General features: G+C 43.7%; 1 protein-coding gene across 1 annotated transcript in view; it reads left to right on the top strand.

Annotated features, from left to right (window-relative positions):
• Positions 1-17428, top strand: part of Tnfsf4 (TNF superfamily member 4) — a 30096-nt gene extending 12668 nt beyond the window's left edge. Inside the window, exons 3-4 of the mRNA XM_047520885.1 lie at positions 12975-13017; positions 14451-17428. Of these exons, the coding sequence (XP_047376841.1) occupies positions 12975-13017; positions 14451-14806 (399 nt within the window). The 3' untranslated portion in view covers positions 14807-17428. The remainder of the gene's footprint in view (positions 1-12974; positions 13018-14450) is intronic.
• Positions 17429-25466: the final 8038 nt, after the last annotated feature.

Below are 25466 nucleotides of genomic sequence, written 5' to 3' on the forward strand. Positions count from 1 at the left end.
TGGTCCAACACATCGTGGGGTGGGGTGGTCTGGCACGCCCCACCTCATACATCCCCCATTTCCCAGCTCTTCCCTGTCATTCCACACTCCCCTTAGATCACGTCGTTTTTCTTACTTATTTATTTATTCAGATATACAAATACTATTAGTCTTTAAGAGTGCCCTTCATCACAGGCGTGAAGCCTGTCTCCCCAGCTTCCTTTGTTGGGGCTGGTCTGATAATTCTGATTTCCCTGGACGTTTGCTTTGGGTTATAAACGTCTTCCTGGGTGAAGGTGAGGCAATGGGAACCTTTCCTGCTTTATTTGATGTGTGTATTGTAGTTCTACAGAACCTTGAGGAGCCTTACTTTTGATGGCCACATCAGACCAGCTGGCCCGAGCAAACCAGGATGAGCAGTCCTGGTAAATGCCGGGGCTTGTCTCTGCCTACAGGAAATGGGGGTTTTTGGTGCAGGGTGGTCAGGGGGAGCAGGAGCTTGTGACTGCCGAACCACGGAAAGGGCTCGTGACTTTGAGTTCGAGAATTGTGGCTGGGGTGACACACAGCCAGCAGACCGGTTAGCGCCACACACCTGCTCTCCCCTTGCCGCCCCACACGGTCACTTGTCCGTGCACAGCCCTTTGGGTGAAATTAAAGTAGGTGACTTGGGGAGAGTGTGGGGCAGAGTGTGTCCATGGCAGGGTACCCGAGACACACCGGAATTAGGCTCTTCTGGGAAGAAAGCAAACAGAGTAACCAAAAATAGCACAGCTACGTGCCTTGCCGGGTCTGGGAGCCGGAGTGCTCTTCAAACGACCGCAGAACTGTGCTCCCTGCTCTGTGACACGACAAAGACGCCGGGACCTGTGGTCTGTGGCCCAGGCACGCTGGCCGATTGCATCAGGGCTCGGGCAGGAGACATAGGAGGAGAAGCACACTCTCCGGCCTGCTGGGTCTGGGGCCGCCTGGCGCTTTCAGTGCCCTGGGAACCCCGGAAAAAGAGAGGCCCATTCTACAAGTCACTTAGCGGCTCTGCAGCGGGACTGGGACGCGGGGCCCAGAGCTGACTTCCAGGGCCCCAGGACTTGTGGTGAGCAGTTCCTGAGAGAGAATCAGCTTTCTGTGGTTCTGGTGTAGAAACGGAAGCAAGAACATAGGTGGTGTATTTGTGTCGTTTGTTCAAGAAACAGGAGCCCATGTATTCTGGATATAGACTTTTTCTTGCTTTGCTCAGATATTTGAAATCGTTCACTTAACATGGACTTTGATTCTTTCCAGCTTTCCAGCTAGACTGTCTTAGCTAATGTGATCTATTTCATTTAGTACTGTTGAAGGAGCTGGGGCGGCACAGTGGCTTTCACATTTGCTCTCTACACGAGCATGGGAAGGACAGCCAGGACGGGTGGCGTGGGTGTTACCTGGGACTCGCTGGAATAGTGTTGGTGGCAGCAGCAGTGGCTGCGTGTGTGTGTGTGTGTGTGTGTGTGTGTGAGAGAGAGAGAGAGAGAGAGAGAGAGAGAGAGAGAGAGAGAGAGAAGGTTGTAGAGTAGCCCTTGGAAAAGTGTCACAGACTGTATCTTTTAAACTCCACAAGAACGCCTGGCACTCTGGCTGGGGCGTGGGTGGTGGTGGGATGCAGACACCCCTCTCCTTCTTGAGACAGGCTGCTCCAGCCATGCGCCACGTGCACTGGAGGCAAAGCCCTGCGGGAATGCTCATCGTTCACCCATCCTTCCATCGAAGGAGAAAGGTCTGTGGAACACGACCGTGCTTTCCCCCTTACTTCTCAGGTTCAACTTTTAGCCTCAGAAAATCCTCGCCTGCGTGGGGGCTCTGTAGAGATGCAGGCAGAGCTTCCAGCTCCACTTGGCGGTCACTTTCCCTTCGATGGAGTTATTCAGCCACCCGCTTCTCACCCACTGGCTAACTTTTATTGACACACATGAAAAGCAGAAGATGTTTTTGAGACACCAGCAACAAAGCTCCCTCTTGCCGTACCCACTCCTCACACAGCTCACTTCCCTTTTGGGCCTTGATCTCACCTGTAACAGAGGAAGTTGGGCTCCAAGACCAGTAGGACCTCCGTCAGCTCAATATCCTGAGTATGCTGATGGTATCCTTAGAATGGGTGTGAGAATTTGAAAAATACAAAGCTTGAGTTAGCAGATTTTTGTGTCTGAGTTTAGAGATTTCCTGGCTCTTAGAAAGGGACTGGGGAAAACAAAATTAGCATGAATACACTTTTCTACACTTGATTTATATTCCTTGTACTTATCTAAATAGCCTACTCTGAGTTAGCAAAACACCTTGTTTAGAAAGAGGAAAGAAGTGAAGGCCCTAGAAGAAGACCCACAAGTTATAAAATTGAACGCTTCTGTCACCAAAATGATCATGCATTGGAGAACCTACTGGGGCTGTCACTTAAAGGCCAGGTTTCCCGTCTTCCTGGAGCTTCAGGCTGGGTATCGGTGGCAGACGAAAAGCTGGCCTGTGAGAAGCTTTGGTGAACTTCGCCCTTGCCTTCCAGGTCTGATATAGCCTGACTCTTCCAAGATCTGACACTTTTATCATAGCCCATGGCAGGTGCAGGCATTCAGTTACAATTTCTCAGCCCTCTGTCAAAGGTTGACACTCTTACCTTTGTTTCTGCTAGAGGTTCTTGAAAAGTAAGTCAGACAGTTCTCTGTCAGTCAGAGTCAGAATTAAAATTCACAGTTTCTGAATGAAGTTTCAGGCTATAACTTCCACCTTTCTGTGTATCATTTAAGAAGAGAAAGAAGAATTTCCCTTAAAAACCTTGTCTCAGATTAGTTCAGTTTAAATAGCTGCATGTAATCTAACTTTTTTTTTTTTAAAGAAATTCTATTTTTAGGACAGACATGCAAATGAAATAACTTTGAATGTAAATTGAATTTGCTCTTCATAAGCAGCTCTTTGAGAATTAAAAAGAAACTGAAGTGGCAAGCTGATTCACCATAAAGTATTTTGAGATTCCTGAGGGAGGTATTAATGAAAAGGCACAGAATCATTAGATACTTGAGCAGGTCTTAGATGTAGTCTGTTTACGGATAAGAAAACAGAAACCCAGAGAGGGTAGGTGAATTGCTCGCCATCACCAAACTAGTCAATTAACCCGAACTCCTCACTCCTCTACTAGGGTTTCTCCTATTATTATTTAAGGCATCCTTTTTCAGACTCCTTCCACCAAGTGTTCGCTTGCACCAGGTACTGTTTGAGGCTTTGGAGACACAAACTCATTAGAGAAGGTTTTTGAACTCTTTGGCTCAACGGTCAAGATTCAGGGTGGGGCCAAAGGTGTTAGGCATGTGAAGACGTGCCCAAAGGACAGTGGAAAGAACAGAGGAGGGAGGAGGGACCCAGCCAGGAACACGGGGGGAAGAGGACGCTTCAGCTGATGTTAGAAGGAGCGGTGGAAGTCCGGGGGTGGGCAGGCGGGAGGCAGCAGGCTTTCCAGGCAGGAACAGCAAGTTGCTCAGAATGGCCCACCCATCCTGAATCTTGTGAGTCACGCTAAGTGAACACACTTCATTCTCTTCTATGCTGAAGAAAATATAGGGACAATTACTAAAATCCTTGCCTCTCGGAATCTTGCTTCTTTCGTGTGGTCCACTTATTGGCAAATACAGAAGGTGAGTGTGAAGTCTTCGGGCACTAGGGGGCACCCCAGTGCAATGAACCATCCGCCTGTTAAGCCCTCTCCTGGAGTGGAGGCCAAGACGGTTTCTTAGGAAGTAAGGGCTCATCTGTGTGGAGGAGGGTGAACAACGCCAGGGGACTAACGGTGCTCACTGTCTGCACGGTGACGATATTTTCTAAAATTTAGCTACGGGTATGTTCTGACCCAAGTACTCAAAACAGGGTGGAATCACTTGGATAGGAATTATGCCGGAGAGTGTCACACGGGGACACACGCACAGACACACGCAGCACAGAGGAGAACCGGGAAGTGGGCAGCAGGCCTCTTGGTTTTGAGCTCGGGATGTCATCTTCCTCTTCTCTGCTTCGGCCTGGGTCCCTGGCTGCGGGTGCCCTGCAGACCCGCCCTGCCCGGGGGCCCGGCCCCTGTCCTTCCAGTTCTGTTGGCAGCAGCTGCCCTCCTGCCTTCCCTCCCAGCCGACCTGCAGCCCTGCAGCCAGGGATTCTTCATTTATGGGGAATGGTCACTCCCCCTGGTGTCCTGCGGTCACGGTGTTGTTACTACTATTTCATGAGAGACAGAAAACAAGGAGGACAAGAACCTGAGCTGGGGAGGGGAAAGGCTGTTTCCCCAGGTCCCAGAGTTGGCGCAGGGCAGAGCTGGCCGAGGCTGCCTTCCCAGCACACAGGCTCCTGCTCCGTAGTCCCCAGGCTTTCGATGGCCTGGCCGCGTCTTTTCACACGAAGGGACTAAAGCACTCGTGGAAAAATACAAAACATCTTCTCGGATTTTAGGGAGAGTCACTGAGGTGTAACTGGGTACCCAGGACCAGGAACCAGAAGGCTCTGGTTCATTCCGGGCTCTTAGCGTGAGTCCCTGGGTAAAGTCCCTGAACACCAGCCCGTGTGACGACGTCCAGACCCGGAAGGTGGTTCCGCCAGCTTTGTGAATGCCACGGCGTGTCACTGCCCCCGTGGGGGTGCTCCACGCACGGGTCCTGGCCTGGAACGTCTGCCTGGTGGTGTGTGGGCATCACATCTCAGAGAGCTTGTCGCCGTTGAGACAGCCTCATGGACTGGATTTCTCTACTGCAATGTTTGGGATATTTTAAAAAATCCACTTTGGAATAGTTATATTATTTGTGAATAAAGATTTCTAATTAAGAGCTTATGGTTGTATTAGAGAACAAAAGGAGGAGGAAGAGCGAATTTACGAGGTTGTGAAGTGTCCTGAGGTTCAGTGACTGGTTGAAAGGGGACCGGAGATCTAAAATTACACACTTGGAGCACGTGGACCTGGCAGATTCTGTTTCCCTTCATTTTATTATTTCCTGCCATCCTCCAAGGACTTGGCTGCCAAATACAGCAGGAAACTGTATTCACCAGAGACCTGTGACCTGGCTCACAGTACTAGAAATGCTGGGGACATGGCTGGCATAACTAAAATTTCTTTTTTTTTCAGTAGAACTTTCACCCTGCAGTGCACCGTAGGTGTGTTGGTGTTGATTTGTATAGATTTATCTAGCTTTGATGACATACAAGCATAGTTTAAGAAAACAGGCTGGCTGACGGGAAGCCAGACTCCATCTTTCATTCTTCCCATGTTTACTTAATAACTTGAGGATAGGAAACCTTCTTCAGTCCTTAAGTACTGTGACATGTAGGTGCAGATTATACTACAGGGAGCTTAAGTGACGTATGCTCAGGCAGCCAGAATCAGAGCCTTGAAAGCCAATGACGCAGATAAAGATCAGGATGGAAATGACAATTATGTTACAAAAAATTGTAAAGAGACATCGAAACAGTCACTAAATAAATTTAAAACTCCTTGTTGAGTTGTAAGATAAATTGTAAAAGTGTCTTTTTCTGTTTAGTAATATAAAATGTACTTTGAATTATGTGTGTTGAGTGCTTAATGATTTTAGCTTCCAAGGCCCCTATTGGCATTAACGGCCCTTGTTCTGGCCTAATGGGGACCGGTGGGCGGGGACGGGTGGGCAGCATTACAACAGCCTCTCCTCGCCGTGACGGTTCCTCAAGTTGGCAGAGCTTTTCCCACTTCTGTCCGCACGTCCTTATTTTGACCCCGGAGGAAGACAGGACAGATATTTGTGTGCTGTTTTATGCGGGGAATGTTCGAGGCATAGAGACTTGACTAGGTTTGCACAGACTGGTCAGGGTTAGAAATCAAGGCCAGGTCTAAACTCTCGTCTTTTTCTGTTATCCTTTGTCATGACTCCACACTCTGAGCTTTAAGGATGACTGTTTTAAAAATTCATTTTCTTAAAATAAATAAAAATCCATTTTTTCTGACATCAGTTGCTTTTGAAGAAAAATTAGAGGATTTATGCAATATCACAGAGGGAAGAAGGACTTTTAAAATAGGGATTTAAATCTACTTACACAAATATCAGTAACATGATTAATGAAACTTTAACAATTATATATACTTTGTAATGCATTTTTATAAAATGATTGAAGTGTGACTTGTAATATATTCACAGAGCGGGAAGAGGCCTACCTTTACATTCATCTTTTTCTTTATTTTTTTTTTTTTGAACAGTAAGGAGATTGCACTACACAGTCTCCTAAGCTTTTCTAGTTCTCCCCGACTCTGATTAAAGACTTACTTCAATGGGATAGTATGATTATTACGCTGTATTCAAACACCTTACTCAACCATGCAGTAATTTCCAATGGCTTCTCTAAGAATTATCACCGTCTGTATGACTTAAAACAATAGCTCTCACAGCACGGGAGGCTAGAAATTCAAAATCAAGGTGTTGGCAGGGCCGAACTCCCTCAGAGGGCCCTGGGGAAGAATCTGGGCTGCTTCTTTCTAGATGCTGTTCTTTGGCTTGGAGCTGCATCACCCCAGGTTCTACCTCCATCTTCCACAGATTTCGCCCCTGTGAGGACTTCTGTGAGGCCTCTCCTCCTCTCTTAGGGATACTAGTCAGGTTGGACTTAGGATCCACCCTACTCCCATTGATCTCATGTTTTAATCAGCTTTTTCACTGCTGTGACCAAAAGACATGACAAGAACAGTTAGCAGAGGAAGAGTTTATTTTGGGACTTATGGTTTTAAAGGCCTCAGTCGGTAGGTGGCAAACTCGATTGCTCTTGGCCTGAGGTGAGGCAGAACATCACCGCAGAAGAGGGTGGTGAAGGAAAGCAGCTCGGGATGTGGTAATGAGTTCCACTCACCAGGGACCAAATATACACCCCAAAGCCATGCTCCCAACCTGCCCTAGCCATTTCCCCACCTGCCCACTCAGTTAATCCCCATCAGGGGACTAATGCACAGATCAGGTTAGGCTCTCAAAACCCAGTCATTTCCCCTCCAAAACTTCTTGCCTTGTCTCACCCAAGAGCTTTTGGGGTATACCTAATTCCTAAACCATGACTTTGACTAATTATACCCATAAAGATTCCATGTTCAAGTAAGGTCACGTTCCGAGCTCTAGCTCAGCATGAGCTCCGGGCCACTGGCCCTCTGAAAGGCATTCATTCATGTACTTCTTCAGCAAAGTTAGGGGTCACCAGTTACCAGTGGGCCCTGAGGACGAGAGGGTAGCAAGCTAGACAAGGTCCTCTCGTCCTGCCAGAGTTTGTACCCTTGTGGGAAAAGAATGGGGTTAAACAAGCAGCGGGAAGAGTGGGATAAGCAGGAAGGCGGGAGGGTACCAGTCTTCGGTGACAAGCTTCATACAAAGCTCCATCCGGCTTCAACGCCTGGTTTCTCGACTGCGGTTCTGTGAGCACACTTCCTCTGGCCTTGCATTTGGCTTCTCTTCCGTTAACTAACAGGAAAACTTTAGCTTGAGATGTCAGGCCGTCCTTGTCACCACCACCCTCTCATCCCACGGCTGGACTGTGATAAATCTGCTAGCCAAGGTCTTGATCTATCCCAGAGCACATCGGGGCCGCGCTTCCCTGCACACGCCAGGCATGACCTCGACTGTTCTGCAGCTGTCCAGGAGTCACCTGGGGAGGAGGGGCCTGCGGTTCTTGTCACGAAGAGCTCTGTTCAGAAGGGCGTCTTCCACCCACGCCCTTGAGACTTATCTTTTGAATATGGGATTTGTCTAATTTCTGAGTTGGAAATGTCCTTAGATACTTTATTTAATTGAGAGCGAACATTGGGGATGTTGGAAGGCCGCAAGGGAAAGGACTTGTTCTAGGTCACCCACAACCCTGGAGCCCCTCCTGTCAGCCCCGCGCCTTGGGTGCCCTCACGGCTTGACTCCTTAAGGAGATCATGTCTCCTTTTCACCATGCAAATGGGACAGGGAGTGAGTGGTTTCAAATAGAAAGATATTGACTGTGATAACTCTGCTACTCCCCTTCTACTTGAAGATAAATAGGATGATTTCAAAAACCTCGTCAGATATTACGTGATCATGCGGCCACTGGCTAAATTCCACTGTGTTCCGCAAACATTGATTTACGGGGTGCCATCGTGTTTGCAATGCGGTAGGAGGTTGGTAATGCAGTGGGCCTGTGGGAAACCTGCCCTTCATTTGCTTAGACACTAGGTGGGTGTGAGCCTTGATCGATAAGGTGAGGAAGGGAGGCTCAGAAATGTTTTGGTCTGTCTCTCTGTCAGTGAACTTCAGGGAATCCCCCAGTTAATGTGGCATGGGAATCTCAGGTTTAAGAAAATCTTCCCTTGGAGGACATAAAGAGTTGGTGCATTGGGTCCACCACATAACTTTGCGGGTATGTTTGTGTCACAAGGATATTTGTGGTTGACTTTGTTGTTTATTTGAATATCTGAGCTCACTCTTAGGAACTATCAGTTGCTCAGTATCAGGGACAGTGAAACCATGGTTCATGTCTCTGAGAGGAGGAATGTCTCTCTGAGGGGAGAAGCATGCAGCCATTACTAAGAAGACTTGGCAGAAAGAGGGAAATGGTGGGAGCAGGTTATCAGTGTCACCCAGGCTGTGTGTGGGGCGGGGGCAATGGTGGAGGTTAAAGGAGAAGCTGCAGGGAGACGGCACCGGCGGTGATGGTCAGGGTAGGTGTGAAGACAGAGAAGGCTCTGGAAGGCAATTACAATGGCTTCCCTGGTCCATTACACCTGGTCCAATACACACTTTGTTCAGCAAGGTTTTCAAAGCCATGCGTCTTTGTCTCTAAGAATGTAAGTTTGGGGATGGTTTTACTTGAACAAGGAGGACTCCTTGACCAGAGAACGTTTTTGACCATCTTCCATTCCTTTCTCTGGGTGGGGTTCTGAACTTCCTCCCTCAGAAGGGGGGCCCATCCCTTTGTTCCAGGCTGTTTTCATGGAATGCACACTAAGTCCACCAGGATGGAAGTCCACCCTCTCATCTTGGCGAGAGTGGAGAGTTCCACTTTCCTCTTTTGAGCGTCCTTAGGACACATCTGCAAGTTCGTGGGTTGTGCTTTTATGATCGCTCGGATCTCCTCTGATTGAGCACAAAGCCCAAGGAGGGAGCAGAGCTGGTCCCTCCCAGTGGAGGTGGCAGGTGGGCAGAGGGGCCACTGTGTCCCGAGGGGCCACTGTGTTCCCATCATCCTCTGCTGACTCACGTCTCAGCCCCTCTCCCCCAGGGTCTTGACATGGTGGCTTGGTAGCAAGGGACGAACAGCAAGGCCCACAGGGTGAAGCGGAGCCACTTCCTGGTTTCATATTTGATGGCACCCTTCTACCAGACAAATGACAAATAAGATGGACAGCCCCATGCCACATCCTAGTGAGTCAGACTCAGAGGCTCACACTCTCAGAGACGAGTTCTTGAAGCAATTATCACTTTCTTGTGAATGCAGTAGAGGCTGCTAGATAAATATCAGATGCCAGACTCTTCCATCTAGCTTCCTGGACAGCCCAGCACACAGCGCTGGAAGGCAAGGAAGTATCTCATTGTGACTCTTCTCTCACCTGCTTTCAGTCTTTTTGTACTTTCCATGGGCCTGCTGTCCCTTGCCTGGACAGTAGTACCTACTCAGAGTCCAAGTCATGATTTTGCTAACTTCCACTATACAGAAAACTCTGGGATCGCTTGAGGAAAACTTCTGGGTATTCTGAAATAACAGGTGATGTTTCTCAACTCCTCACAATATTCCATGCCAGGTGCTGGGCATTCACCTGTTTTAATCTCATTTAATCTTCCCGACAACCTTCTGAGGTAATGGATCTTTACTGTTTCCATTTTACAGATGAAGAAACTAAAAATCAGTAAGGTAAATATAGTTTTCTCCAAGTCACAGAGCTAAATATGCTAAGAAGAGATGAAACTTATATCTGGTGGTGATACTTTAAGTCAATAGAGTGATTTTTTTCATTAACATTAGGGTTCACTCTTGGGGTTGTGCTTTCTGTATTTTGTAAGTTTAGACAAATGCACGTGACATTTGTGCCCTTCAGTATACAGAATGGTTTCACTGCCCTGAAAATCCCCTTTGCTCTACCCATTCATCCCTCCCTAGCTTCTAACCCTGGGCAACTGCTGATCTTTTAGTTGCCATGGTTTTGTTTTCCAGAATGGCATATCCTGGGATCATCCAGTATACAGCCTTCTCATATTGGCTTCTTTCACACAGTGATACAAATTCAAGAGTCCTCCATGTCTTTCATGACCTGAAAGCTCATTTCTTTCTAGGACTGAAAATATCATTCCTTTGTTTGACCATACCAATTTACCTATTCACTTATTGAAGGACATCTTGGTTATACCCAAGTTTTGACAATTATGAACAAAGCTTCTATAAACATCTGTATGAATAAGGTGATCTTAAATACCTGGTATAGGAAAATGGATACCCAAAATCAAGGATTTCATGTAGGCCTGCAGGTGTTACAGAAATAGGTGAAAGGATTGTCTTGGAAGAGAGATCACGGAAAGCGAGTGTGTTTTAATGTTTATCGTGAGCCAGCCAAGCTGCTGGGTTTAAGTCATTCTATTAAACCTCACAGCGATCCCAGAACATTCCAGTAATGGCGTTATGACTTATTTTCCCATGTGAAAGCTAATGCTAATAAATGGTTTATATCTTTTCCAAATTCACAAAGCTGGAGAAGTCACAGTTGTGAATTTGACTCCGCTGCCTACACTCTGTCCTATTCTACCGGGCTCTCTGTCCAAGGGCAAGGAGATCAGAGTGAATAAGTGGCTTGATCATAAGACACAGAAAGCTGATGAGGAGATCGGAGCCAGGCTGCGGGGGCCCTGACTTGGGCAGCGTGTGGTGACTATGGGTAGTGGGACCCTCAGTGTGTGCAGGTCACAGAGAGAGGAGGAGGATGTGCAGGGAGCAAGAGGAGGGGCCTCCTTTTTCTACTTCACAACTTGTCTGAACTGTTGTTTTTGATGCTCGTTAGAGACTTCTGAGAATATGCAAATGGCTACCCCTTGGCGCCTTCTCTCCAGAGAGGGAACAGGATGTGAGTCTGGAGCTCTGGTAGATCAGCCCAAGGGGGGAAGTCACACGTGCTTTCCTTGCTCCCTCTTCAGCATCTCAGACCCAGAGGATGTCCTCTTGGTCACTGGCACCCCTGTAACATTAGGGCACTTCAAAAAACTGGGAAATGTCTTTGATTTTCAGGAACCTTTGGGAGACTTTTGCAATGTCAATTAAATAAAAAAAAAAATCACAAGGGCTTTGAGATCAGAGAGCTCGAAGCAAATTTGTGAATGAGGAAGTTTCATGGTTCTTTTTTGAAATTAAAATTGACTTAGAATTGCGACTTTTAAAATTGACATCGTGTAAGTTCAGTGCTGAAAGACGGGCCCACAATCTTCTAGTGATCTTTAAAGATGACAAACTGACACCTCCAAGCAGTACAAAACCAGCCCAGAGTGACCCAGCACCTGCCCTGCACCCAGGTGCTGCATGCCGTGCTGAGCCTCATGTTCCCTGTGCCACTCCACAGGTCACTTCTGACCCGAGCAGGTGGCAATTCAGCTGGCGCACACTAGCCAGGGAGCAGCAGGAGCATTTATTTACCCGGGGAGCAGTCATCTTCCAGAGCATTGCAACACAATGGACCCCAAGGCTGCAGCCACAAAGAGCACACGACGGGAGGGAGCACAGACTCCCACCTGCACCACGTCAGCCTCGCTCCGCAGCTCCACATACTGAACTCATACGTCCTGAGGCCCAGTCACTGGGGGCTCAAGACAGCTCTCCCTTCTTGCCGTGCTGCCTGCTGGTTTCAGCGGGGTCAGGCATGTGATTGCACTTAGGGAAGTTCCTCAGCTGTGTGGGGAGTGCCCGGCGGAATCCTCTCGACTGGGCCGTAGTTTGCCAGGAGAGTGGGAAGCAGGGATTCCACTGCCCAGGGCATGAAAACAAATGTCTCCCACACCTTTGGTCAGGACATCCTGCCAGAAAGAACCCGTGGGAAGAGCTGCTGTCCTGGGCCTTCCTCTTCCTTTCTCAGTAGGGAACACATCCATATGGTACAAAATTCAGGAAGGAAAAAGTAGACCAGGAAGAGCAAGGGTCCCCGCTGCCCCTGGCCTCAGGCTTCCAGTTCCTTCAACAGAGGGAACGCTGGCCACAGGTGTCTGGCGCACTTTTCCAGATACATTTGATGCCCGTAGGAGTGTTATGACTCTCCCGTCGCACGTGGCGGCATGCTTCATGTTTGAGCCTGTCCTTGGATATGTTCACTTCACAGAGCTTTGAGTTTGCTCTGCATGGAGCTTTTGGTTTGTTAACCACCAGATTACTACGGACACTTATTTCATCTACCAAGCTTCCTCTCTTCACGGTTTCACTTCTTTTCTTGCTACTGAGTGTGGATATGATTCAGGTTAGTTTTTTCACTCGGTTGAAGAAAAGGAAGATCCAGTGTTTAAAAAATGAAAGCTATCTTCAGTTCTATTGAACTCTAAAGGATTAGAATAGATGTTATTGCCTGCGTCCCAAAAACACGATGTGCTGATTCTTGTGTTATGGTGGAAGAGCAAGCATACAAGAAGCTTCCAGAACTTGCTCCCAGTGGGTTCTGTGGTCAAGATGGATTGGTTGGTCACAGACTACTCCATGAGGGACTCTCTATGAATGGGTTTCTTAACAAGAGAACTAGTAAGTGTACCATTATCTAAAAGGGGAAATTGGGGCCCAGCAAGCTTAAACAGTGCACCCAAGAGGAGCTTGGCAGAAATGAGAACAGACCTCAAATGCCTGCATGGAAGAGCAGAGTAACCCCGAGATGCCACAGAAAGGCAAGAGGGCAGCGGGAAGGCCAACTGACGCTCACAGAAGAAGCTGCGTCTTTGGGTTTCTGTTTCATTGGCTCTGATTTGACAATTCCATTTGTTTTGTCCCCTAAAAATATATCCTTTTTCTGCCCTTAGGTGCAGTATCCTTCAATTCAAAGTATTAGAATACAGTTTACTGGTAAGTATTGTCAAAAGTTTGATTGATTCATATTTTTTAAAGGATCTTCCCTTTAGCCTCTTAATTTCCTCAACAAGATCTGTCCTTTTCCTTGGCAAACTATGACATCTCAGGATTGTTGGAACCTGAATGTTATTTTCATTAGGGACAAAGAATGTGCATAAGAAGCAGGGGGGGGTGGCTGGTTACCAAATCCATACTTGTCTCTGTCCTTCACGTGCCTCACTTTATCCTCCAGGGACCCTTGAGTAGGAACCATCCTCATGTTCACTAAGGAGGCAAAGGCTGTACCTCTCTCAAGTCTGTCTGACTTTAGGACACATCATCTGCTCGTTCTATTCTGGGACACAATTTTGCCTTAATGAGAGTTGGGGAAGGCCCTGAAATGAAGAAAAAGTGATATTTTGACTACCATGAGAACATCGTTTGGGTTCATGATTACAGCCAAACCCCAGTTGTTTCTATATGAATATTCATTTGTTTGTTAAGTTCTCTGAGACTGAAGGGAAGTACCTTTGCTGTCCATAAGTGGTGTTATTTTTAATTCAAAGTATGCCCCTTGAGCCTGATAGGCAAGAACTACCCAACTGTGGCCGGCAGTGGAGACATGTTTTTTCCCATCACCAAGGGACGTGGTCCAGAATAGGTGTCCATGATGCGGTTGCTTGGCCATTCATCATGTTATTGGGGCTAATAAGGAAATTAAAGAAATTTAGGCTTTTTGGTTTGCACTTAGAATTGCCCCATACGCAAGCAACCGAAGCTTCTCCTGCTCCTCTTCCTTCCCCTCCTCCTCTTCCTTCCCCTCCTCCTCCTTTTCTTTCTTCTACGACAGCAACTCTTCCCAAGTCCCCTTCCAGGAAAAATTAGCCATAGGAGGTGGAAGGGAGAAGCAAGTCAGAGTCCAACCTGCATCTGACGAGCCCACCTGGATGGCACTGGCATCCTGCGCTTAGCTGCAGAAACTCACTGATGGCTGGTGAAGGCCGCCCACAGTCAGCGGGGACAGGCTGGAAACGTAAACGCAATTGTTTGAGTGAAGCAGTGAGTGGTGTGGAGGACCCAGGCAGGGGCACCGCTGCCCTCTGTGCTCTACTCTGTCCACTGAGCAAGCTAGGAGGGACTGAAGCTGCCAAGTCCACACAGTTTTGAAAAATCTGGGAAACCTCGAAGCTACCTTTTCTGCAGTAGGTCAGCAGTGACAATTTATATAATCCCTCAACTCAGGAATCCCAGCCGGATCGGAGACTCTCTTGGCAACTGGGATTAGCTCTGCCCCTCTCCCATCCCTCAGGAAAGGGAGATTCCAACCCCTGGGTAGAAACACAGTGCTTGCTTCCACTCTCCCTCTCACTCCCTCTTCACTTGATTTTAGTTGTATTGGCAGGTCGTTGCCTAACGTAGTGCTCAGAGATCTTTATTTTTTATTCTAGCCCTACCCTTTTCAGGATGCGAGAAGAAATTTTTCCGCATTGCATCTCCAGACAAGGCTGAGACCATGAAGGTGGAAAACGACTCAATCATCATCAACTGTGATGGGTTTTATCTCATCTCCCTGAAGGGCTACTTCTCCCAGGAGGTCAACGTCAGCCTCTACTTCCGGAAGGGTTACAATCCAATCTCCATCCAGAGCACCAACAAGGTGGTCAACTTCATCACGGTGGTCTCTTTGGCTTTCAAAGACAAAGTGTATCTGAATATGAGTGCTCACGATACCTCCTGCTTGCCAGTGAATGGTGGGGAACTGATTCTCGTTCATCAAAATCCTGGTGGATTCTGTGCCCACTGAGGAGTCGATGGCCATCCCCCAAACCAGGCACCAGTGTGAACACCAAGCTGTGGGTGGACAGGACACGGATTCTTCCTTGTGAGCAGAGTCCTTTATGCTCAGCCACTTGGGATGAGATCTTGCCCCATCCCCTCACTCAGGGATATTTAAAATGCATCTTGCATACCTTATTAACTGTATTTATCCTACATCTTCAAATCACCCAACTCATCCCCCACGACTGCCTTTAGCCCACTATTAACCTTCGTGAGAGTGAAAAACCAAATGTCTCTTAAAGACACATTGGTCAGGCAATTGTTTTAATCAACTTTAGTCATTGAAAAAGGCACTTGGCTACCATTTGCTGGAAATCTGACATGCGTGTGGCATTGTCAAAATGAAGAGGAGCCAAGAGCAGGGTTATGAGTCTGCAAAAAGTGGTTTCCACTAATCCCCGGGAGTCCAAATGAACTATCCAAATTGATGGTCATTTGCATATTACCAACATTCCTCTTTTTCTTGGAGGAGTTCAAGAAGGAAATTGTCTTGTGAAAATCAGGACTTGAAGTCAACTGTCTAAGAAATACCATGTGCTCTGGGACTTTTTTCATTACCTCTTGACTTTTCCAGCTTCCAAACATATGTAATAGAAATCTCCCTTCAAAGATCCATCCTGAGAATATGATGCTGTGAAAAATTCAATCAAGGATTAAGAAAAACCAAGAGAGATTTTTCTCTACAGGGAGTATGTGATAATGTGAGAATTATCTTCATCTCATAGGAGAGCAATGAACTGGACCTCAGGGTAAAAGTCAGTAAGGATTTGGACGGCCACAGACAAGCAAAGCAGCACATGCTGAGATCCCTCCTCAGCACTACTCTGTGTACCCAGAAACCACATTGCTAGGTTTCCAAAAAAAATGAAGCAATGCTACAGTCAAATACAGTTTTATGTCAAATGGCACTAAGAAGCAATTATACCTTATGAAAAACAATGATCTCTGTCCAGAATTACCAAATGCCACATATGATCTCACATTGAAACCAGAAGGACCTATCATCAGCCAATACCAAATCTTCATATCCCCATTGAACTTGGAATAATGAAACAGCATATGGCATTGTGATTTTTATGTCAAATATCCAGATTATTTGCAAGTCTTCTGTGCCAAAATTTTTGTTGATGTAAATTTTGGAAATTTTTAAAATTGTGGTGAATGTTTCTCTGCTGTTTTAAATAGGGGATACAATGTACCCTGATGTCTTTCTGGATGATTCTGTGTCATTGCAGGAACTGTACTGTGTGAAGTACAGTGGTTACTTCTAGGACCTCCAGGAAGACAGAAGGCTGTTGTCCCTACACTAAGTGGTCTCAGTTCCATTTGGGCTTCTTCCTGTCTGATACTTTTCTATTTTCTCTTAAGTGTCTGTCTCCAACTATATTCCCCTCTATTTCAAGCTAGTATGGAAAGAAGCTAAATAAAAATTCTACACAACTGTGCATAAGGTAAGAACAATCAGGTTCTGAGTGGTTGCCAGGGTACACATGGAGTCAGTCAGAGCTAAACACTTACAGAGGGCCCACTGTAGCCCGGGAACTGGGCCAATTGCTACATGAATAAAGCTGAGCAAGACATTCTGTGCTGTCTTTGCCTACTCAGAAGATTTATGTATGTGTCTTTTGTGTATAGTGTACTTTTTGTCATTAACTATGTTATGCAAAATCAAGTGATATTTTAAAAAGTAATGTTTATGGCTACAGTAATATTTAAGAAAATGCACATTTACTTTTTTAAGTTTGGAAATTCTGGCCATACTTCTCATAAACATGCAGTGCACAGGCCTGAGCACTGTTGTCCTGTGGCTGGTTGTCTTGGATGCCAGGACCTCTCCCTGTGGGGACCCCTGGCGCACATGCTGGCCTTTCTGTGCTGGTCTCCTTCAGGGATAAGGAGGAGGGATACTACTGCTGTGCACAGCTTCACCCCCCACCTAGCACCCATTGAAATCTGTTCTGTGTGCCAGTCCCTCCAGGTCAAAGAGATAAGTAACCCTGTACTCACTATGTTGAAGAGATCTGTGGAAAGAGAACTGAGAAGTCAGGAGGTAGGACTTCTAAATTTGACTTAGTTACTAACTAGCTAAGTGACCTTGGATAAATAATTCCTCATTTCTGCATCCTGCTTTCCTCTTGCTAAATGACAGGAAAGGTAAATGTCTAACAGTTTAGAATCTTATGCTCTTGTTAGCTGAGAAGGCATATGTTAAATGTGCTGGCTGTACTAGTTACTCTAAGTCAAGAGGGGTAGCTTTCTCTTTTACTGTATGGAATATATTTTTGCCCCCACTCTGGCTCGCTCTGGACAAACTAAACATCTTCCTTTTGCCTTCTAGGTCATTCCTTCAAGAGCAGTTACCAGTTGTTGCCTAGTGACTTTCTATCTAGAGAATACTTACGAGATTCTAATCCTATGTAAGACCATACTTTGTTCTTAAGTATACTGGGCAGGTCCCATATTAAGCCATATTTTTGTATTTGTGCATTCCTGGTTCTCAAAGGATATAAATATTGATATTAATAATATAGATAATAAAAGTATTGATATTTACATGCAAACAAATAAAAGATCTCAGAATTCAGTACTGGTTAGAGTGTTGGAGTTATTATTTTCCCTTCTCTCTCCATGTCCTGGTTAACTAGCCTCCTGGTGAGGGGAAGATGGGATGAGTGTTCTGGTTTCCTACCTGCTTCTAATTTTAAGCCATCAGAAGTAAGTCCATGGATGGTTGAGCTGAAGTTCATTTTTGTTTTTGAAAAGATGATCTCTGGAAGTCCCCAGAGTCAGAGTCCACGAGAGTGATCGGAGAGTTCTATACTGTTCCTCCTCCCCTTGGGACCTCCCACCCCATTTATAAACTTGGGATTTCTTTGGGCATTTTGTCCCCTCTCCCTAACAGCAGTCACATCTGCTGTCTCAGGAAGAGGTCACGACTCTAATGGGCTTGTGTGGCACAGTCTGGCCACGCTGACCCCTGTGCTGCCCTGAGTAGTGTTGATGACTCCTCTCTCCAGGTCTCCTCTTCCGTGACTTCTTCGACCTCACTTCTTCAGGTCTTCTTCCTTTCTGTTCTCTGCCTTTCCTGGTCTTCACTGCCCTTCCTTCTTCTCTGTTCACCCCTTCTGTGCTGGAGTTCTTCAGAACCCCACTCTCAGTCTTCTTCTCTACTGACTTGTGACGGACTACATTGATCTAGCAACCAATAAGCCACAGTCTGGTCATGTAAGTGTTTTATTTGTTTGTTAAGCTGAATTTAAACATTGAGAAATTTCTGGCTTCTTTGGAGAACAAAACCCCAAACAAAACAGACCCCAATTTTGGCACAATGGTAACCATGCATCTTAAGCTTCATCTTCAGGGATATTCTGCATTTTCAATTTCCAGGGTCCCCACCATACACACAATTTGCAAATGTGCTAATATCTACTCACTCCACTCACTTGTTGCCTGGCTCGAGGCATCTGAGTTGTGACCTAAATACTGGGATTCAAATTCAAGACCAAAGACCATTGGCACCAGAGACCAGGATCTTAACCACTGCTACCCTGTCTCTGGGCAGCTCCATATGAATGTAATAGGTACCTGTACTCAGCATGTGGACAGTAAGCATGCTGTCTGCTTGCCCAGCCTCTGCTCCTGAGTCATGATTTTGGTTAAAGGCATTGCAATCACTCCTGAATCCAGAAGCCCCAGTATCTGCCTACATTCCTCCATCCAGCCTTTACCCACAGGCCTGTGGCCTATGGGTTATGGTTTCCCTGACACTCTTCATTTACTCTCCCTCATCCTCCTGTAAGGAACTCCCACCTGGCCTACTTGCCTCAGTTAGTTCTGTCTGCTGAAGAGGATACACATTAGCTCAATAGATAAATGAAATGAACAAACATAATGAGACAGGGTGGAGATTCAAGATGGTGGAATAGAGGAAGGCTGCAATTCTGTGGCTCAGGATTAAGTAGTACGAATACTCCTCAGCAAGGTGGGTGAAAGAGGGATTTCACTAAAATTCAATAATTTGACGCTCAGGAATTTGGGTGCATTGAACAAACAACAAGAAAGAGTATATTATATTAGAACTCAGCTGGTTCACCACAGAGGGGAGGGATAATACAGAGAGAGAAACGAAATGGAAAGATTTGGCATGGAAAAATCTGTAGATCAGAAAAGTAGCCTGAACTTAGTTGATCCATAGGCTGCACAGCAAACTAGTACTCTGCACTTCTCAACTGGCTGGCAGAGAGCTGAGGTGGGCGCCATCTTGAGGAGGCCATGCTGCAGCGGCTGCTGTAGGATATGGGAGGTCATAGAACATATTGCCATACTGTCCTGGCAAGTGCCCAACATGTGACCTAGGGTGTAGCTAGCAGAATGTGAGTGTAACAGGCACAGAGATTGTACCCAAGAGGACTCAAGTCAGAAAAATGAAGGGGAGTTCAAACTGCTTTCCCTTTGAGTCTGGCAGCTCATGTGATCAGCTGAAGAAGGTCAGGAATTTGAACAGACAGGTGTGAAAACACTCAGGCACTTAGTTTGGAAAGACTGTGTTCCTGGGCAGCAAAGTGTGTGGAGGATTGGCTCCTCTGTCCCATAAGTAGAATTCTTAGGAGTCTCATTTTCTGGGCCCTAGGAGTGTGTTGATCTGATTTTTCCAGAGCAGATATCACCCATCAAATCCCTAAGGCTTAATTAGACCCAAGCCACAACCACTGGAACTTCCCTTGTAGAACTCTGCAGCAGCCCCACCCTGGGAGTGCATCATTTTGATCTATCCAGGCAAAATTCCAATCAATAGTACTTTCAATTTCATCTCTCCTTATACTGGTGAGAAAGGAAGCTGAGAGCTATTTCAACCAGCCTCTGTTTTAGGTCACTGCAATTTGCAGCTCAATGACCAAAACAAAAAAAGGAAGGGGTTAACAACCCCAAGTCCTTGTTGAATTCCTTTCTCTTTCTTTTTCTCTTTCCATTCCCTTCCTCTCAGTACATAGCCCAAGAAGAAATAGAAAGGGCAGCGGGGCATAGGAAGTGACTGTCTACTCTTGTGGACTGTTTTGAACACCTCAGTGGAGATGACTTTCATTTTTCGTTAAGAATCTTTCTTTTCAGGGTTTTTGGTTTGTTTACTTTGTTTTTGTTTTGCTTTTATTTGTTTCTATTTCTCGCCTTTCTTCCCCACTAATATCCAAACTCTCTTGTTCTCTCTTCTATTACTTTGCTTTTCCTATTTTTTCTCCTCTTTAAAACCATCACTTGCTACATCTCTTCTATATTCTCTGTTTACATTTTGAACATTCTGAACTCCCTTCTACCTTCCTATCACATTTCCTTTCTCTTCATGTACGGTATTTTTACCATCTTTTAGAATTATTTGGTTTATATAACTCCTGCCACCATGTTTCATGTTGCTGCAATTATTACTGCTCTGGATTACATAGTTGACACCTGCTGTTTACCTTAATGCCTGATCTAGTTCATGGTTGTTCATTGGTTTTGGCAATCACTGATCCCACCATTCCCGTTTTTGTGAGAATCAGTGTTGTTGATGTCATAATAGGCATAGGGATTTATTTCAGTGCTGTATGTTGTTTACATTGGTTGTTGTTACTGTTTTCTTCTTTTCTGTAAGACGCTGGGAACTACAGGGACACTACAGGTTCTCTACAGGGTAGAGACTCTGCTGCTGAACTAAACACAGCTAAAAGAAAGCACGATTTGCTACACACACAAATTAACAACACTCAAACTTCACCTATACTTCAATACAAAGAATAGAAGACACCAAAACCCAAATTAATAACCAGGTCACAAGTAGGAGTGGCTAGAGTTTGACACTCAGTTCCCACTCACAGACATTCATTCCTACAGCAAAACAGAATTAGTGCAAAGGCTATAAATATCACACCTATGAGAGGATCCTAACCTATATAACTCTAGGACACTTTGGCAAGAGAAGGCTGTTCCATAAAAAATGTCCACACATAGGAGTAGAAGAGAAATCCATCTCAACATATATATAAAACCCAACACAGGAATATAAGAAATGTGAAAAAACAAGATAATGCAATGACTCCTAAAGTTCATAATTCACCAGCAACAGACCCCAAAGATATTGACATGGATGAAATACCAGATAAAGAATTCAAAAGAATGATAGTAAAAACGATCAATGAATTCCAAGAGAACACAGAAAAATGAATGAATTAAGAAAGTCAGTATAGTATATGAGTAAGAAATTCAGTAAGGAGATGGAGATATTGAAAAGACCTAGACAGAAATCTTGGAAATGAAAAACACAATAAATCAAATGAAATGTTCAGTTGAAAGTTTTTTTAGTAGAGTAGACCTTGCTGAAGACAGAAACTCAGGATTGGAAGACACAGTGGCTGGCCTTGAACATTCAGAGACTATTAAATAAAAGAAAATAAGTAACTATGACCAGAATATACAAGAACTAGAACAATGTTAAAAAACCAAATTTAAAAATCAGTAGAATTGAAGAGGATTGTGAGATGCAGGCTAATAGAAAGGATTATCTTTTCAGGAAAAATAATAACAGAAAAAATCCTAAACCTTGCTAATGAGGTGGACATTCAGATTCAGGAGACAAGAACAAAAAAGAACTTCTCTGCAACACAATATAATCAAAATGCCTAATACAGAGATTAAGAATATAATTTTAAATGCCTCAAGGGAAAAAATTTTAGAGGCCAGTGAAAATAAATTCCAATTTCTTAGGACACTCTAAAATCCAGGAGAGCTTGGAAGGATGTGTTCTAAATCCTGAAAGAGAATAACTGTCAATCAATATTTCTATATCCAGAAAAGCTATCCTTCAAAATCTAAGAAGAAATAAAACCTTCCAAGATAAGCAGAATCTAAAAGAATTCCTCACTACTCTCATTTGAGTAGCTAAGTGAATGAGAAACAGCACCAAATTAAATATTAGAAATAAATCAAAATGACAGGAATTAATAAACATCTCCCTATAACAACATCAAATGTAAATGACCTCAACTCTTTAAATCAAAACACACAGACTTTAAAAAGACATAGGATTTAAAAATAAGACCCAACTATATGTTGTTTTCAAGAGACTTACCTTACAGACAAAGAGAGACACAGATGGAGAGTGAAAGGGTGGAAATTTATATACCATATACATGGAACCTGAAAACAAGCAGGAATAGGGACTCTCATACCTGACCAGATTTCAAGACAAAATAAATCAGAAGAGACAAAGAAGGTCACTTCATACTGGTAAAGGGAAAAATCCAGCAATAAGATATAATTTAGTAAATATTAATGACTCAAATGTTAGTGCACCTAATTACATAAAACAGATACTACTTGAATTAAAGGTTCAGATATACCGTCATGCAATAATACTGGGTGATTCCAACACACTTTTATCACCAATAGATAGGGCATCCAGATATGAATTCAGTAAAGACTCTTTGGACCTGAAAAATATTATGAATAGAATGAGCTTGACAGACATCTATAGAATATTTAATCCAAAAACAGCTGAATACACTTTTTTTCCTCAGTGGTTCATGTAACTTTCTCCAAAACATACCACATTTTAGGCCACAAAAAGCAATTCATAGCAAATACAATAGCATTTATACAATTCCTTGCATTTTATCAGATTGTAATGGAATGAAATTAGAAACCAACACCCAAAACCCCACAGAAAATAAATGAAAACATGGAAGTTCAACAATACAACTTTTTAATGATGAATGGGGAATAGAAGTAATTCTTAAAATCAAACAAGAATAGTGATGCAATATACCAAAACCTCTGGGACAGTACGAAGGTATTTCTAAGAGGAACATTATAGCTATGAGTGCCTACATAAGAAAATCAGAAAGATCCCAAATAAACACCTAATGATGGATTTCAAGATTATTGAAGAAGAATAAAACAATTCCAAAATCAATAGAAGGAAGGAAATAATTAAGGTCAGAGCCAAAATCAATGGAATTGAGAAAAAAATACAAAGGATCAATTGAACAAAAATTTTGTTCTTTGAAAAGAAAAACAGATTGATAAGCTTTTAGCCAAACTAGCCAAAAATAAAAAATAAAAAAAAATTAAAAAGTGGGGGGAACTCATATTAATAGAATTAGAGATGAAAAAGGAGGAATCACCACAGACATCACAGAATTCCAGAGGATCATTAGGAACTGTGTTGAAAACTTACACTCCAATAAATAGGAATGCCTAGAAGACACGAATACATTTCTAGACACATAGAATCTGCAAAAATTGAATTAAGAGGAAACAGAACACCTAAACAGACCAATAACTAGCAATGAGGTAAAAGTTTTCCAAAAAAGAAAAGTCCAAGACCAGATGGATTCTCAACTTAAATCTATTAGACCTTTAAAGAACTAATGCCAATGCTTTGTAAATGATTCCACAGAACAGAAAGGGATGGGACACTTCCAAATTCATTCTATGATGTTAATATCCCTCTCATACCAAAACCAGATAAGGACATGTCAAGAAAAGAAAACTACAGACCAATATCCCTGATGAACTTAGATGCAAAAATACTTAATAAAATATTAGCAAATCATATTAAATATTCAATAGCTTATCAAGAAGCTTGTACATCATGACAAAGTTGGTTTATCCCCGGGATGCAAAGATTGTTTAACAGATGCAAATGAATAAATGTAATTCATCGCATAAATAGAATTAAGGACAAAATCACTTAGTAATCTTGATAGATTCAGAGAAAGCCAAAATTCAGCACCCATTCATGATAGCAACACCAAAGAAACTAGGGATAGAAGAAATATACCTCAACATGATAAACATTATATATAAAATCATAAAGCCAAAATCATAGTGGGAAAAAACTCATAGCATTTTCTTTAAAATCTGGAACAAGACAAGGATGTCTACTCTGACCACTCCTATTTAACAGAGTACTAGAAAGTCTAGCTAGAACAATTAGAAAGGAGAAGGAAATAACAGGGATAGGAATAGGAAAGAAGTCAAATTATCACTGTTTGCAGATGATATGATCTTATGTTTAGAAGATGCAAAATATCTCACCAAAAAACTGCTAGGTGTAATACACAAAATCAGCAAAGTCAACGTACAAAAATCAATAGCTTTCCTATATACCAATAATGAATCTACTGATAAAGAAAACAGGAAAACAATCCCTTTCACAATAGTCTCAAAGTAAAACAAAACAAAACAAAAACCCAACAAACCTAGGAATAAACATGACCAAGGAGATGAAAGACCTCTATAATGAAAACTAAAGAATATTGAAGAAAATAGTTGAAGAAGACACAAGAATATGGAAAGACCTTCCATGTTCATGGATGCACAGAATCATATTGTTAAAATGACCATGCTAGTAAAAGTAATATACAGATTCAATGTGATCCCCATCAAGATACCAAAAGCAGTGACATTCTTCACAGAATGAAAAAAAGTCCTAAAATTCATTTAGAAGAATAAAAGGCCCAAAATAGTCAAAGCAATTTTAAGCCAAAAAAGCAACGCTGGAGTCATCACAAAACCAGACTTTAAATACTACAGAGCTATAGTAACAAAAACTTCATGGTAATGAAAGCAAAATAGATACATAGACCAAAAATACATAATAAAAAATACAGAGAAAAACCAACTCAAATACAATCATCTGATCTTTGACAAAGGTGCTAAAAATTTACACTGGACCAAATAAGTCCTTTTAAACAAATGATTCTGGGAAAAATGATTATCCCTATGTAGAAGAATGAGACTAGACCCTTCTCTTTCACTCTTCAAAAAATAAACTCAAAATGGATCCAAGATCTAGGAATTAGACCAGAAACTATGGAACTCCTAGAAGAAAGTGGAGTGTCAACACTCCAACATATAGGTGTATGCAATGATTTTCTCAATGAACCCCTAAAGCTCAGGAAATAATGCCCAGAGGTAACAAATGGGATGGCACTAAGTTAAAAAGCTGCACAGCAAAAGAAATGGTTAAGAATGTGAAGAGAGAACCTACAGAATGGGAGAAAATCTTTGCTAGCTACTCTTCTGACAGAGGATTAATATCCACACTATATAAAAAACTCGAAAAACTTACCACCAAAAACCCCCCTCAAAAAACCAATTAATAAATGGGCAAATGAATAAAACAGATGCTTTTCAAAAGAAGAAATACAAATGACCAACAAATATATGAAAACATGTTCAACATCATCAGCAATTAGGGAAATGTCAATCAAAACTACACTGAGATTTCATCAGACACCAGTCATAAGAGTAGCCATCAAGAATACAAACAAGAGCCAGGCACAGTGGCAAGTGCCTGTAATCCCAGTGACTTGGCAGGCTGAGACAGGAGGATCCCAAGTTTGAGGTTAGCCTCAGCCACTTAGTGAGACCCTGTGTCAAAATTTTAAAAAGGCTGGGGATGTAGCTCAGTGGTAAAGCACACCTGGGTTAAATTCCCAGTACGAGAGAGAGAGAGAGAGAGAGAGAGAGAGAGAGAGAGAGAGAGAGAGAGAATACAAAAGAAAGCAACAAACAATAATAAATGCTGGAGAGGATGTTGAGAAAAAGCACTTTAACCCTGTTGGTGGGATTGTAAATTAGTACAA

Source organism: Sciurus carolinensis, chromosome 12 (assembly GCF_902686445.1).
Source record: "Sciurus carolinensis chromosome 12, mSciCar1.2, whole genome shotgun sequence".
Lineage (NCBI taxonomy): Eukaryota > Metazoa > Chordata > Mammalia > Rodentia > Sciuridae > Sciurus > Sciurus carolinensis.